The 13,140-nt window shown below is 36.8% G+C and overlaps 1 protein-coding gene across 2 annotated transcripts in view; it reads right to left on the minus strand.

The window, feature by feature from the left end:
• Positions 1 to 13,140, minus strand: part of ELOVL6 (ELOVL fatty acid elongase 6) — a 143,361-nt gene that overhangs the window by 55,442 nt on the left and 74,779 nt on the right. For both annotated transcript variants that reach the window (XM_059923429.1, XM_059923430.1), the window contains exon 3: positions 8,504 to 8,635. In XM_059923429.1, the coding sequence (XP_059779412.1) occupies positions 8,504 to 8,635 (132 nt within the window). The remainder of the gene's footprint in view (positions 1 to 8,503; positions 8,636 to 13,140) is intronic.

A 13,140-nucleotide genomic window follows, 5' to 3' on the forward strand; every position in this document is an offset into this window, starting at 1 on the left:
TCATGCAACTCAAAGTTGAGTAGGAGGGGAGAGAGAATGAATAAGATTAGCAATATATATAGTGGGCTGGAAGGTGATACGTGTCAAGGAGAAAACTAAATCAGGCAAGGACAGTGAGGAGTGAGGAGGGGGGATATTGTGATTTTAGACAGGGAGGGGAAGGTGAAATTTGCACAAAGGTCTCAAGGAGGCGACGGACAAGGCGTTAGGATATTGGGCAAGGAATGTTCTGGGCAGATGGGGCGGCAAGTGGGAGAGCCCTGAGGCAGCAGCTTTGCTAGCATGTTTGAGGAACAGCACAGCTGCCACTCTGGCCTGAGAGAGGAGAGAGGCGAGAGGAGGAGAGGAGGAGAGGTCAGAGAGTAACAAAGACCCTACTGTAGTGCTCTGCAGGCCTCTGGAAGGCTCCTCCAACTCTCTGACGTCAATCCCAGACTTCTTGAAGCACATTTCTACTTCTACAGGTGAAGCCTGCTGATACTAAAGGAAGACTGGACTAGGGTGTGTCTGTGGCAATTGATACAAGAAATATAAAGGGCGAACAAGTGGAATGAATAAAAATGTCAATTACACGTGACTGGAGAAGTGGCCAAGTGTGAGATTTTTATTCATTAATTCAGAAACTGTGTGTGTGCCAAGGCGTTCCAGGAACAGCCAGACACAATTCTGGCTCCAAGGAACTCACATGGCCTCCCAGGGGGTACATGGGTAAGGCAGCATACAACCTGGTTAAATGATGATGAACAACAAGGTCGGTAGAAGCTGAGATATGGGCTGAAATGATCAGAGAAGCCTTTATAGAGAAGACATCCTAAATTAAGATGAGTAAGACTTAAAGAAAAAAAAAATGGAGGAAGAATGGAGAAAGAGGAGGGATAATAGGTTCAAAGACAAAAAACGAGCATGGGCAAAGTATGTTTGTTTTGGGGGCAATGGTCAGAGACATATGTCGGCTTGAATGGAACATTTGCATAGGGCAATGGTGAAAAGTCCGTCAAGGAAAGACTGTAATTTTTTACGGGCAGGTTGAAGTTTCAACCTAAAGAAAAGGGCGTTTCAATTAAGGTTTAAACACAGAAATGATATGGTATGTGAGTAGCTTGGATGGAGAAAACATTTGGGAAACAGGAATTGGTGGTTTGTAATACTTAAGATGTGAAGTGATGAAGGCCACGACTGGAGTGTCTGGCGTGGAAATGCAGATGAGACAGCTACTTGAGATGTTTAAGAAGAATTTTACAACTTGGTGACCAGTTGAAAGAGTTATTTTTATAGCATTTTGAATGACTTAAAGATGTTCACTAGGAAAATAGTGACAAATTTTGATAAATTTTAAAGGGTTATCAAAAAAGCATCTGGTTGGGGCTTCCCTGGTGGCGCAGTGATTGAGAATCCGCCTGCCAATGCAGGGGTCACGGGTTCGAGCCCTGGTCTGGGAGGATCCCACGTGCCGCGGAGCGACTAGGCCCGTGAGCCACAACTACTGAGCCTGCGCGTCTGGAGCCTGTGCTCCGCAACAAGAGAGGCCGCGATAGTGAGAGGCCCGCGCACCGCGATGAAGAGTGGCCCCCACTTGCCACAACTGGCGAAAGCCCTCACACAGAAACGAAGACCCAACACAGCCATAAATAAATAAATAAATAAAATCTAAAAAAAAAAAAAAAAAGGCATCTGGTTTGAATATTTTAAATTCGAGTGATGATATGTCACATGTTTGGAAACATTATAGACAGAAGAGCAAGTTTCAGAGAAGAGGTCAATACTAAAAATAAAGATTTGTTAGGGGTAATTGGGCAAATGATGGTTGGAATTTTCCCTTTTTCTGTTTTATGAAGCCAACACAATTCTTCAGTGGGTTATAAACAGATTAACCGTATCATTTACCATTCAAAGTGGACCATTTTCTAGAGTGAAAGGGGAGCTGTTAATAATTATACCAAGACACTAGGCATAAAACTAAGGTTACCCAGAGCACACCAGGATGTACGGATTCTAGTTTATAGGTTCTATCTCACTTTAAAGGATGGAGAGTTGCCATTTCTTTATATAATTGCTCTTGGTTTTTCAAAATGAGTCAAGTGATTCAACTAGTGTCACAATCAATGGCCAAGAGAAAGGTTCCCAAATTATCCTTCCAGCTACACATACACAATGAACTCAGGGTCACTGTCAGAAAGCAGAAAACAAAAAACATTCTTAATTCCAACTATGAATCTGCCATTATTGGGGTGTGTGTTTGGATCAATAGGGTACAAAGTTTGTGTTTTGATATAAACTTACTTTGTTTATCGTACACCTGCATTTTGCCAGAATCTTATAAAATGACTACAATTGCTAGCTTTCTTTTCGTTGCTATCCACACTTGAATCAAACAGTTATCTTTTTCTTATTTAACTTTTTTGTAATGACAAAATCATACAAAATTAGTGGAAGCCTCCTTTGGACCCTCTTTGATCCCATGGCTCTCCCTGCCTCCCCAGAAAGAGATAATCACTAGCCTGAACTTTTTAAACGTTGTTTTGATGCTATGGGTTATTAAACTTTTCATACGTGGTATCACATTCCCATGATTATTCATCAGCTTGCTTTTTTACTTCTCAGCATATGCTTTCTAGAAGTACCTTTTGCTTTGTTACTTTTGCCCTTTTGATGCTACATCTTAAAATGTGAAATTTATAATCTGTTATTGATAAAATAGCAGCTTTTCTCCTATGACATTTATAATTTATGTATCCATTTCCTTTATATCATTAATATCACTGTAATCATTATCTGTAAGGTTGTTCTCTGTGGATTAAGGACCACTTCTGGCAACCATATAGCAAAATACGAGATACAAGGTGCTTGAGTATAAATAAAGTTCTGAAATTTGTCATTTTCAATGTTTCATCATTTTACAGGTCACTGATGTACTTAACTCCTTCAATATGGGTTTTTAAAGTGTCATATTTTTCTCATCTGAACAGTTTCAGTTGGTTTTATTATATATCTGTTTCTTTAAAAATAAGGCACTTGCCAATAATTCTTCTAATATTAAATATTGATGGGTGTGTGTATAAAACCACGAATAGATTTGATTAAATGCCATTCATCTGCTGCTCTGCTGTTAAACATACTTTTCTGAATGAGTCCTATGCTATATATAAGCTCTTTGTTCATGAAAATCTTACTAAATAAAGAAAAAGAGTAATTTTCTATTCATCTTGAATATATTGTATACTTAAGCCAAAGATGAAATTCAATGACAAAATTAAAATATGGCCAGGAAATAAAAATGAGTTTCAACAGGGAAAATTGCTGGTTAATAACAAGGCAAAAAGTCAAACTGTAAATTGAGACTATCTGGCTTTGATCAAATAAAGCATAAAACAATTGAGGCCAGAGTGAATCACCAGGAAACAGGAATAAACAAATCTGAAGCAGGTGTGACTTTGGCCTCTATAAATAAGCAGCACAAAGTAATTAACATTAATGTGCACTGACTAGACAACCTGCTTTGACCTGCTCTGGGCCAGAGACCTAGAAGAAGGCTCCTTATGCTGCCAGTGAGAGGAAAACACTGCCAGACAGATACCTGGTAAAGGCTGCTTGAAAGAGAAGCACGCACATCTGCACCCAATCTAGAAGGGTTTGAAGTTATTAAGTCAATACATAGAAAGTCGTTTACAAATCAACTGAAGTAACCCAGGTGAGACGTCATAGCAACATGATTTAAAGACTCGGCAGTGTCTGGGAAGAATGGATGGTCGGCACCTTGAAGGGTTTGGTGCTGTTTGCCATAAGCAGCAGTCTCATCTAAAGGACTTACTAATTCAAGTTACCAGAAATTGTCTCAGAATTTACCCTAAGGAAATATTCAAACATGTAGGGCCAAATGCCACCTGGAATTATCTCATCAAATAAGGAAATGCTTATCCTTGGGTTGGGTGGAAGTAGGCTGCTGTGCCCCACCCAGTCATATCCATAAAGACTAATTGACACCAGAAGCTGATGGCTTAGATCTAAAAGGGGAAGGAAGGTTTGCCGGTAATGAGAAGAAATTGTCAAGAAAACCCCAGAGAAATCATTCTCCAATGAAATAAACCCATGGCGGGCCTAGGGCAAACCTCACTTGATCATAGTCTATCTACTCCTTCAAAACGTATGACGGCTTTCAATAAATTAGATTGTATTCAGCCTGTATGAAGCCTGCTATCATATTCAGTCAACATCCAAAGGTAAAGAGAAAGAAAGAAAACATTCTACAGGTAATGCTCGCCAAATTATACAAAACCCCCCACTTCTTTCTGAAGCAGAGCAGTAAGAAGAGAGGGTTTTCCTTTTTGCTTAGGCAGCCTACATATCTGATTTAATTTCCACCCAGTTGTCTCAGTTCATGAGTAAACACAGTTTGGAGTATCCGGAAATACGTCACAGTTGGGTCTCTAGTTACTATAAAGAGCTAATAGGCAAGCTTGAAAAGTTGGGGAAAAGACACTAGTTCTAAGCAGTAAAATATATAAAAAAAATCTTTTCAGAAAAATCTTACCGTTCTTCGCCCTCCACCCCCTCATTTCTAATTCCTCTAACAGAAAAGTTTGGTTCTCTTTCTCTTTCTTTCTTTTTCCAAATCCATGATATCACATCCTATTAGTAGTAAGGAGTGAGGAGTGGAGTAGATGTTTGGTCCTTAGCGTCCTGCTGAATTGCCTACCACCTAATGCAGGACTGTCTCTTGTGTAAGGACTTTGTATACTTCTGTATTAGACACCGTTTACAGGTGGATTTAAAAATTTGTGAATTATAGTGAGAGCCATTCAAAATTTTCTACAAAAACATATTCTTGTAATAATGAGGTTATCTTATATGACCAAGATAGGAGAGTTTTTATTAATACCCATCAAAACATCTGTTTGTGAGAAGAGCTTATTTTTGATGCTTTATGCCAATTTCATTCAAAAGCTATTTGGATTCTAAAATAAAGAGCAAATATCACTTGAGATTCTCTAGGCTATGTATGAGATTGTATATGCATGTGTGTATATTTTAGAAAATGTTTTGAATGCAGAAAAGCACAAAGAATAATCAACAGCCAACATCCAGAATCGGGTTGTCAACATTAACGTTTGCTTCATTTGTTTTGAAAAGGAAGATAACTCATAGCAAAAAAAATTTAAATCCTCTTTGCTTCCAAATTACCAGCCCACTAGAACCAAGCTCTACAAGCACTGAAATTTCTTCTGCTTTATTTTCCAGTAAATAGTAGGCATTCAATAAAAGCCTGTCTCCTCTGCCTTTCCACAGATGTAAGAATTGAGTATATTTTCTTCCAGTATCTTTTTAGATACTTTAATACTTAAATGTATTAATGAACAACATGTTTCATGTTTAGGAGTAAAATTTACATAAACATTACATAAAAAATCATTCTGTATGTAGCCTTTTTCATTCAATACACTGTTGACCAGAATTCTTTAAGCACAGAGAAACCTCAATATACTCTTCCTAACATGGAACCATGTTCAATTGATACAACCATAGAATTCCATAATAATGTTTTCCAAATAACTGATTAGAATATTATGATCAATTTTTACAAGACCCTAGACAGTCCATGCTTGGACACCTCTGTGTAGTTCCAGCTTTTAAAATTTTATACAAAACGTGGCTCTGAAGAAAGCAAAGTAACAAATAGAATTAAGGAAATGGAAGATGCAACAAGAACCTGTCAATCTAAAAAAGACATAGTAGTGTTAACAACTATTGCATATGCGTTGTGGGGTAAGTAAATGAGTAATTACTGGCTGACATTGTACTTGGATTTTGGCATAGGAGGAAGGAGAAATGAGGAAATTAAGTAAAAACTCTCTAGGCATAAATATGAATTGGAAGTATCAGTACTAACTCTGGATACATTTCTTTCAAAAAAATAAATAATTTTCTATTTCTGCCCTGTGAAAGGCCTAGAAATAAGAACTACCTTAGGGACAACAGCCACCCCTAGTACTTAGAGAGTCATTTCTAAATGCTATCTCCCTTTCCCAAGGGAACTTGGGATGAACTTGGGATCCTTTGAGAAATGACTGGTTCCAGTTCTGGACAAGGAATAGGCAACACGCTTGGCCTGCAACAGCTTGTCATCCCTGCCGCCCGCCCCCATACACACACAAACATGCACACACATACACAACATCAAGCTATGAGCACTACTCAGTACATGGACAAGAATTCAGGAGCCAATCTGAAGAAACTCCCACTGGCCAAACATGGGATAACTCAGCATCTAAAAGAATAATAGCAATGGACTACAATACATCCACTCCAAATTCATCTCAAAATCATTGACATGTAAAAAAGTATGAATCTATGAGTTCTTAACAATACTTTAAAAAACCCATTATTCACATGCTAACAATTTTTTTCTTGAAACTGCTAAATATGACCAAAGAATCAAGCATTTATCCTGCCTTTGCTACACTAACTTCTTGTAAAAAGTTCTGTCAAACATTAAACCTAAATATAATAAAATTTCTAGATCTAACTAACAACTAACAAAGAACACAGGGGACAGAAGAATATGATCAGTAACATCCAGTCTGGGGAAAACTCTAAAAGGCAAACGATTTGGATTCTCCAAAGGATGGATTGTGAGTGGGAGGAGGGACTTGGAGAGGAAGGAAGAAACCTCTTAGTTTAAAGAAATCAACCAATGGAAATGTGTGAACCTATCTGGATCAGGATTATTTTTTTTAGGTCCTTATTAGTTATCTATTTTATATATAGCAGTGTGTATATGTCACTTAGGTCAGGATTCTTAAAAATAAATTGTAATAAAAAAGAACCATTTATGAGACAACTGGAGAAACTGGAACACTCAATAATAAAGAATTATTACTAATTTAGATGAGATAATGATACTGTGATCGATTTTTTAATAAGACTATTTTTAGAAATGGTATCATTTCATTCAGAAATATTTGAGTCTGTATTACTTCCAAATAATTTGGGGACAAGGGAGAGGTTGGTAGGGATATAGATGAAATAAGATGAACACTGTTGATAACTGTTTAAGCAGGGTAACAGGTGCATGGGGGTCCTGGAACTCTCTTCTCTGCTTATATGTGTTAAGGTTAAAAAAAAACAAAAACAAAAGATAAAGACTCAAGGGATGTTGAAAGATCTGTAAAATGCTGAAAGGCATCATTAGCATAATTTTTTCCTCATATGTCAAAACACTTTAGGTGAGGCGTACTCTGTGAACCTTCAATGTAAATAAAAATGAAAATGCTTCTTTGTATTAGAGAATTCCAACCTGATACATATTGAAATGGAAGGAGTCTTTAGTGACAGAGTCAAATCACAAGTACCTCAAGTGTTGCGCCCTACAAAATGCACTGAAATAAAGAGTGCATGCGGTAGTAGCAAGCAAAGGAGTGTTTTAGTTGCAGGGAGTCAACCTAATGGAGATGTACAGATCATCAGTTTGCAAAAATCCTCCTCCTGCCTGATCATCTTTAATAAGCCTTAAGTGACTAATGAGAGGCTTTTAATGATACCATCTATTTCTCCTTAGCGGTAGAACAGTTAATATGTAATATGAAAAAAGTAGAAATGCTCCTAAATATTAAAATGAATAGGTTTTTATCCTGTAGCATATCTGTCTCTACCTGCTCCCCTACACCCCAAGCCTAGTTATCAATTTGCTGGTTTTGACAAGCAAAACACAAATAGAACAGGTGCCTTTGTTAGCACTGAAGGTAAATTCCGGCACCTGTGTGGACACCAGCTGTGTGCTAATTCGTCTTATGATTGTCAAATCACCAAATATTACAAAACTAGGAATGTTCCTTCAGGCTTCCAGGTGTGGGTCTGGATGTTGGCTGGCAGATGTCCCTGGAGAGACCAGGCCTGGTCCTGACAGCCTCTATGATGAGTTTTATCCAGTGCAAAGTAAGACTTGGCTGCATAAGCATATGCCTGCGAGTCAATTCAGGCGGTGGGGGTGGGGGATGCTTTGGGGGATGCGGAACAAAAACATTCTCTGGTCTGGTGATACTAACACAGACAGGTGTCCAGCGTCTGGTCACACGCCTGAAAGCCATTTTTGATTAAGTACTAGTCAGTAACAGCATGCCCACCGCATTGGAACCCTACTCTACCATACACTTCCACAGTTTACTGCTGTGGCTTTCCATTTAGCCCTTCATCTATACTTATATGACAAAAATAATGGAGTTGATGCTCTGCTTCTAGTCCTAAGACATAAACTGAATTACTGCATGAACAGTTTGGACAAGAAAGGAGATGGCCTGAGAGCTCTCAAAATTAAAGCCTGAGTGCAGTGTGGTAAGTTTGGTTGCAACGAAGGCTTTCCCTCTGGACACGGGTTTATTTTACACCCTTAATAATCAAAAATATGAGATGTATGATAAAATGTTCGATTGTTGCTTCTTTCAGCGGAGTCTGATGAAATGGATGGATTTTATTTGGAAAATGAAAACATCAAACAAACAAAAAAACCTACCTGAAGACTGCAAGGGTCAGAGACCAGAGCACTAATGGCTTCCTCAGTTCAAACTTCGCCCGTTTGTTCATTAGGTGCCGACCACCGAAGATAAAGGCAGCATACAGAGCGGAAAACAGGAAAGATTTCTTCCTATGAACAAACAGAAAACCAAAATCTTATGAAATAAAGATCTTTAAGCAATTATTTTTATTCATTAGAATTTTATATTTATTCATCGTTCATCCACTTTTATACCACTCTCTTCTTCGTAAGCACCAAAAACATATTCTTGGGAATGTGCCCCCTTCACTGAAGAGAGAATGTTTATCCACTTGGCAACATGGCGGCTGTTGAATCCTCTCCTGACAAATTAGGTCATCTGGATTAACCAACCCATATCAGGATAGATAGATTTTCTTTTTGGGCTCTATAACTATAAACATTTTAACAACATAGCACTGAGGTAAAAAAGAAACCTTTTCACTGAGAGAATTATTTTTCAGAGTTTGGTGGACCATTTAGATAGATGAATTTTTAAAAAGGAATTATTTTTATTGGAAATAAAATATTAGGTGACAGAGTTGTGTCCTAGGACAAGAAGGCCTTTTAAAATGGCATCTTCCTAATAGGCTAATGATACTAAAAAATGATTTTGGAGAAATACTTGATGATTTGAAACACTAAAGTCAAGCTACATGACTTAAAGCCCCCCCCCCAAGATGGATTCTTGACATCTTCTCCACGAAGGGAGGCAGGTATTAAATTTCAGTATTATCATTAATAATAGACCTGTCAGACATCATACAATGCAATAGGAAGAACACAGAACCACCTACAGTACAGTGGCCCAAAACCTTGAGCTTGAATCTCATCAAATATCTGATTTGACTACCTGCTTATAGCAAAGATAGGGGATAAAGCCAAACTTTGGACATTCTGTAGGACAGCTGAATTTATTTCTTCAAAATGTCAGTGGTAAGAAATCAAAATCTGGGACTGCTCTAGATTAAAAGTGACTTGAGAGACATAACAATCAAAGGTAACATGCAGAACTTTTTTGGATCCGTATTTGAACAAACCAATTGTTTAAAAAAAAATCTTTAATAAAATCAGAAAGTTATCAGTCATAATCTTAAAAGCTCTTATCAGTTAATATTTATGGGTGAAATTATATGTCTTGGATTTGCTTTAAAATACTCTGGGAAACAAACAGAACTCAAGCAATATTAAGAATGGAGAGACAACACAAGATTAACAAAAAAGATAATGGAACACAGGGGCCCATTAGTCCTTTTCTCTTTTTGTTAGTCAGATTTAGGTGGGACTTTCAGTCAGGAAGGTCTAACTAAATAAAATCTGCATGTCCTGCTGGTTTATTATTGTACCAAGGAGAAGTGAACAATAGTATTGATAATGCCATAAAGAACAAAAAACACAAAGCTTTTGTAGACTTTGATTCAACAGAAAGTAACAGGCTGTGTAAATAACTGAAACATCTGAGTATACCTTCTGATATGATAAAGCGATGTTTCTTTTGAAATGGGTATTCTTCACTCAGATTAAAATGGAAAGAGCTGAAAAATAAGTTACAAGATATAATACAAAAAGCAAAATGCATTAACCTGAAGAGCATTACTTGTAAAAGCCTTCATATTTTTTCCCCTAACCACTACCATGTATTGCTGACTCATGAGGGATCTTATTATTTACAGAAGCATCACTCTTCCTCCAGTGAGTGCAAGTGACCTACCTGGTGAACCCCACCAAATAAAGCAGTGATTCCCGAAATCAACTGGTAAATAGTGTCAAATAAATCACTTCCACTGAGTGTCGCAAACTTTTGGAAACACAAGACCTGACACACAGTAAGTGCTTAATAAATACCTGTTGAATGATCACGATCTTGTCATATCAAATTTTCTAATAGGGGCAAATATTTATGCACCTGGGCACATGGGGGCTCAGTGAACACTAACTGAGTAAATGAACAGTTGTGCTTTCCCAGTAATGTCTTAATAACTAAAGAATAAAATATTCAGAAAAAAACATACCATCCATTTTCTTCCTCCAGAAAGAAAGAGACTATTTCTATATTTCAAAGAGAAGTGGAAATGAGACGATTTTATGGAAACTGTAACTATTGAACATTTCAAGAAGAGAGTATTTTTGGCCATAACTATATTTATTGCTTTACTTCTTTGAAGTTTGCAAGTGTATGGCATTACTTTAAATGGCAGAATCACTGCATTTACATGCATATAAGCAAGGACTCACTCAAGAAAAACAAAATTTATGAAGTTAATGTAGATAATAGTAATATGAAAAAGTATATATTCTTTTCTAAATTATAAAGGTAATGATAAGTGACAATAATCATGGTATTATGATTTAGGGAGTGATTCCTGTGGGTAGAGATAGTGCTAAAAACCTTTGTTATTTAATCCTCCTAATCATCCTTAACGTAGGTAAAACATTATCTTCATGTTATGGTTTAGGAACCTGGCTTAGAGGTTAAGTCGCCTCAGATCTCCCTGCTCACCTGTGGTAAAATTTTGGAGGAAAGAAGGGTGTGTCTGCTATGTTATAAGAATTCCTTAAACCCTCCTTCTGACTTGCAAGGCTATTGTGCAACTTTGCGGCACAATGTTTAACTGTGAAAAGATGAAGAGAAATCTCTACAGGTTTGTTTCAACTGTCATATTTTCTGGGCGTGGAACACTTTGATCACAATCTTCTTCACCTCCTGGATAACAAGTTCACTATATATACCACTGAACACTCTTCCTTACAATTATTTATCATTCTTTCTCTTGCTCTGTCAATCTAATTTCAAGTTTGGTTATACTTAGATTAATTACATTACTTACAGTTACGAACCAAGTTAAATGACTGTCCATATGATCCTATCATTCTAGCCTAAGGGAAAAATAATGTGCCTTGAAGAACCAACAAAAGAATAAAACTCTTCTCTCTGTATTTCTTCCTCAAATTTCTTCAGTTCTAGAATGAGAATTAGCCCTAATGGACTACTAGCTTCCTGGCAAGGACCATTCTTTTTTGCATGTTTTCTAAAGATCTCTTTAAGAATCTTCAATTGCACACAACTAGGACAAACAAGTCAATCAACATAAACATGCAGAATTTGAGAATTGCGAGGGACAAATTTCCTTGTTCTACAGAAGAGGAAATGGGGGGCGGGTGCTGATGACATTGGTTGCTCAGGGTCACGTGGCCACATACTGCATATTGGTCAAAACTACCAAAAATTGTAATGGCCGTGATCAAGCAGGTAGGTAAACATAAATCAATTGTCTAGGCTACATCTGGGTCACAGGCAGTCAATAATAGGAACTGATACTTGTTTAATTATAAATGCTATAATAAAAATAAGTTACTTATTGTATCTTATATAAATCTTCCACTATGGTGAAATTTAAATAATGCTTTGGCAACAGTGGATGGACTTGGAAGGCAGTATGCTAAGTGAAAGAAGTCAGATAAGACTAATACTGTATGATATCACTTATATATGGAATCTCAAAAATACAACAAAGTAATGAATATAACAGAAAAGAAGCAGAATCACAGATATAGAGAACAAACTAGTGGTTACCAGTGGGGAGAGGAAGGGGAGGGGCAATAAAGATGTGAGAGAGCAGGAGGAACAAACTATTGGGTATAAGATAGGCTACAAGGTTGTATTTTACAACACGGGGAATATAGCCAATGTTTTGTAATAACTGTAAATGGAGTGTAACCTTTAAACATTGTATTAAAAATAAGTAAATGCACAAAAAATAAAAAAGGTAAATAATGCTTTGGGTTAATTTAGAACTAAGCTTAGGCTTCTTCTAAAAGAGGGAGTCATCTAAGGAAGCATTAACTCTTACCTCTTCAATTGAGTAACCAAAATTTATCATTTATAGTTGAATGTTATGCTTTTTCCATTTTACTTAGAAGAAAATTTTTCTTTAGCCAAATGGGTGATTTAAACTATCTTTCCATTCTGGTATCTCTTCGGTAAAGGTTCAGTTATAGTCAAGATGAATGATGACTTGCCGCTGGCCCACTTACTATTTAATGTGGATAGATGACCTCCCTAAAGCTTCAACAGTAATCCAATAATACTTCATATTGTGACAGGCCTCCATAGCTGGGTATAATGGTAACACTACATTGTTTTATTACCAGATAACTAGCAATTTCTAGATGGTATGGACTCTTGTTTAGGAAGTCTTAAATGCACAATCATATAGCACAACCTTTAACTGTAGGTACTTAATAAATACTTTTCAGGAGGTGATTCTGTAGCTATAATTACGAAGTAACCAACCAAATAAGGATCACCCAAATGAAATACTGATATGCTTTGAGCTTGTCATGCTTGTATTTACCATTTTTTCCCCTTTTACTTCTGTCATCAATGTGTATAATGAAATAATTAGTGAATGTGAATAATAATTAGTCCATAATTAATCAAAACAATGGTTTATCTTTTATCTTTAAAGAGCTGGATTTCTTTATCATGGTACTTCGTTCCAAAACATTCTTAGATGCTTTTTCTATTCTGACCTATTATGAGTAGCTGCTTATGATTTGTATTTATTGTTCTGTCTAACAACACTTCTTAAAGGGTATGTATATATTCAAATGCT

This window comes from Balaenoptera ricei, chromosome 5, assembly GCF_028023285.1.
Source record: "Balaenoptera ricei isolate mBalRic1 chromosome 5, mBalRic1.hap2, whole genome shotgun sequence".
In the NCBI taxonomy this organism is placed as follows: Eukaryota; Metazoa; Chordata; class Mammalia; order Artiodactyla; family Balaenopteridae; genus Balaenoptera; species Balaenoptera ricei.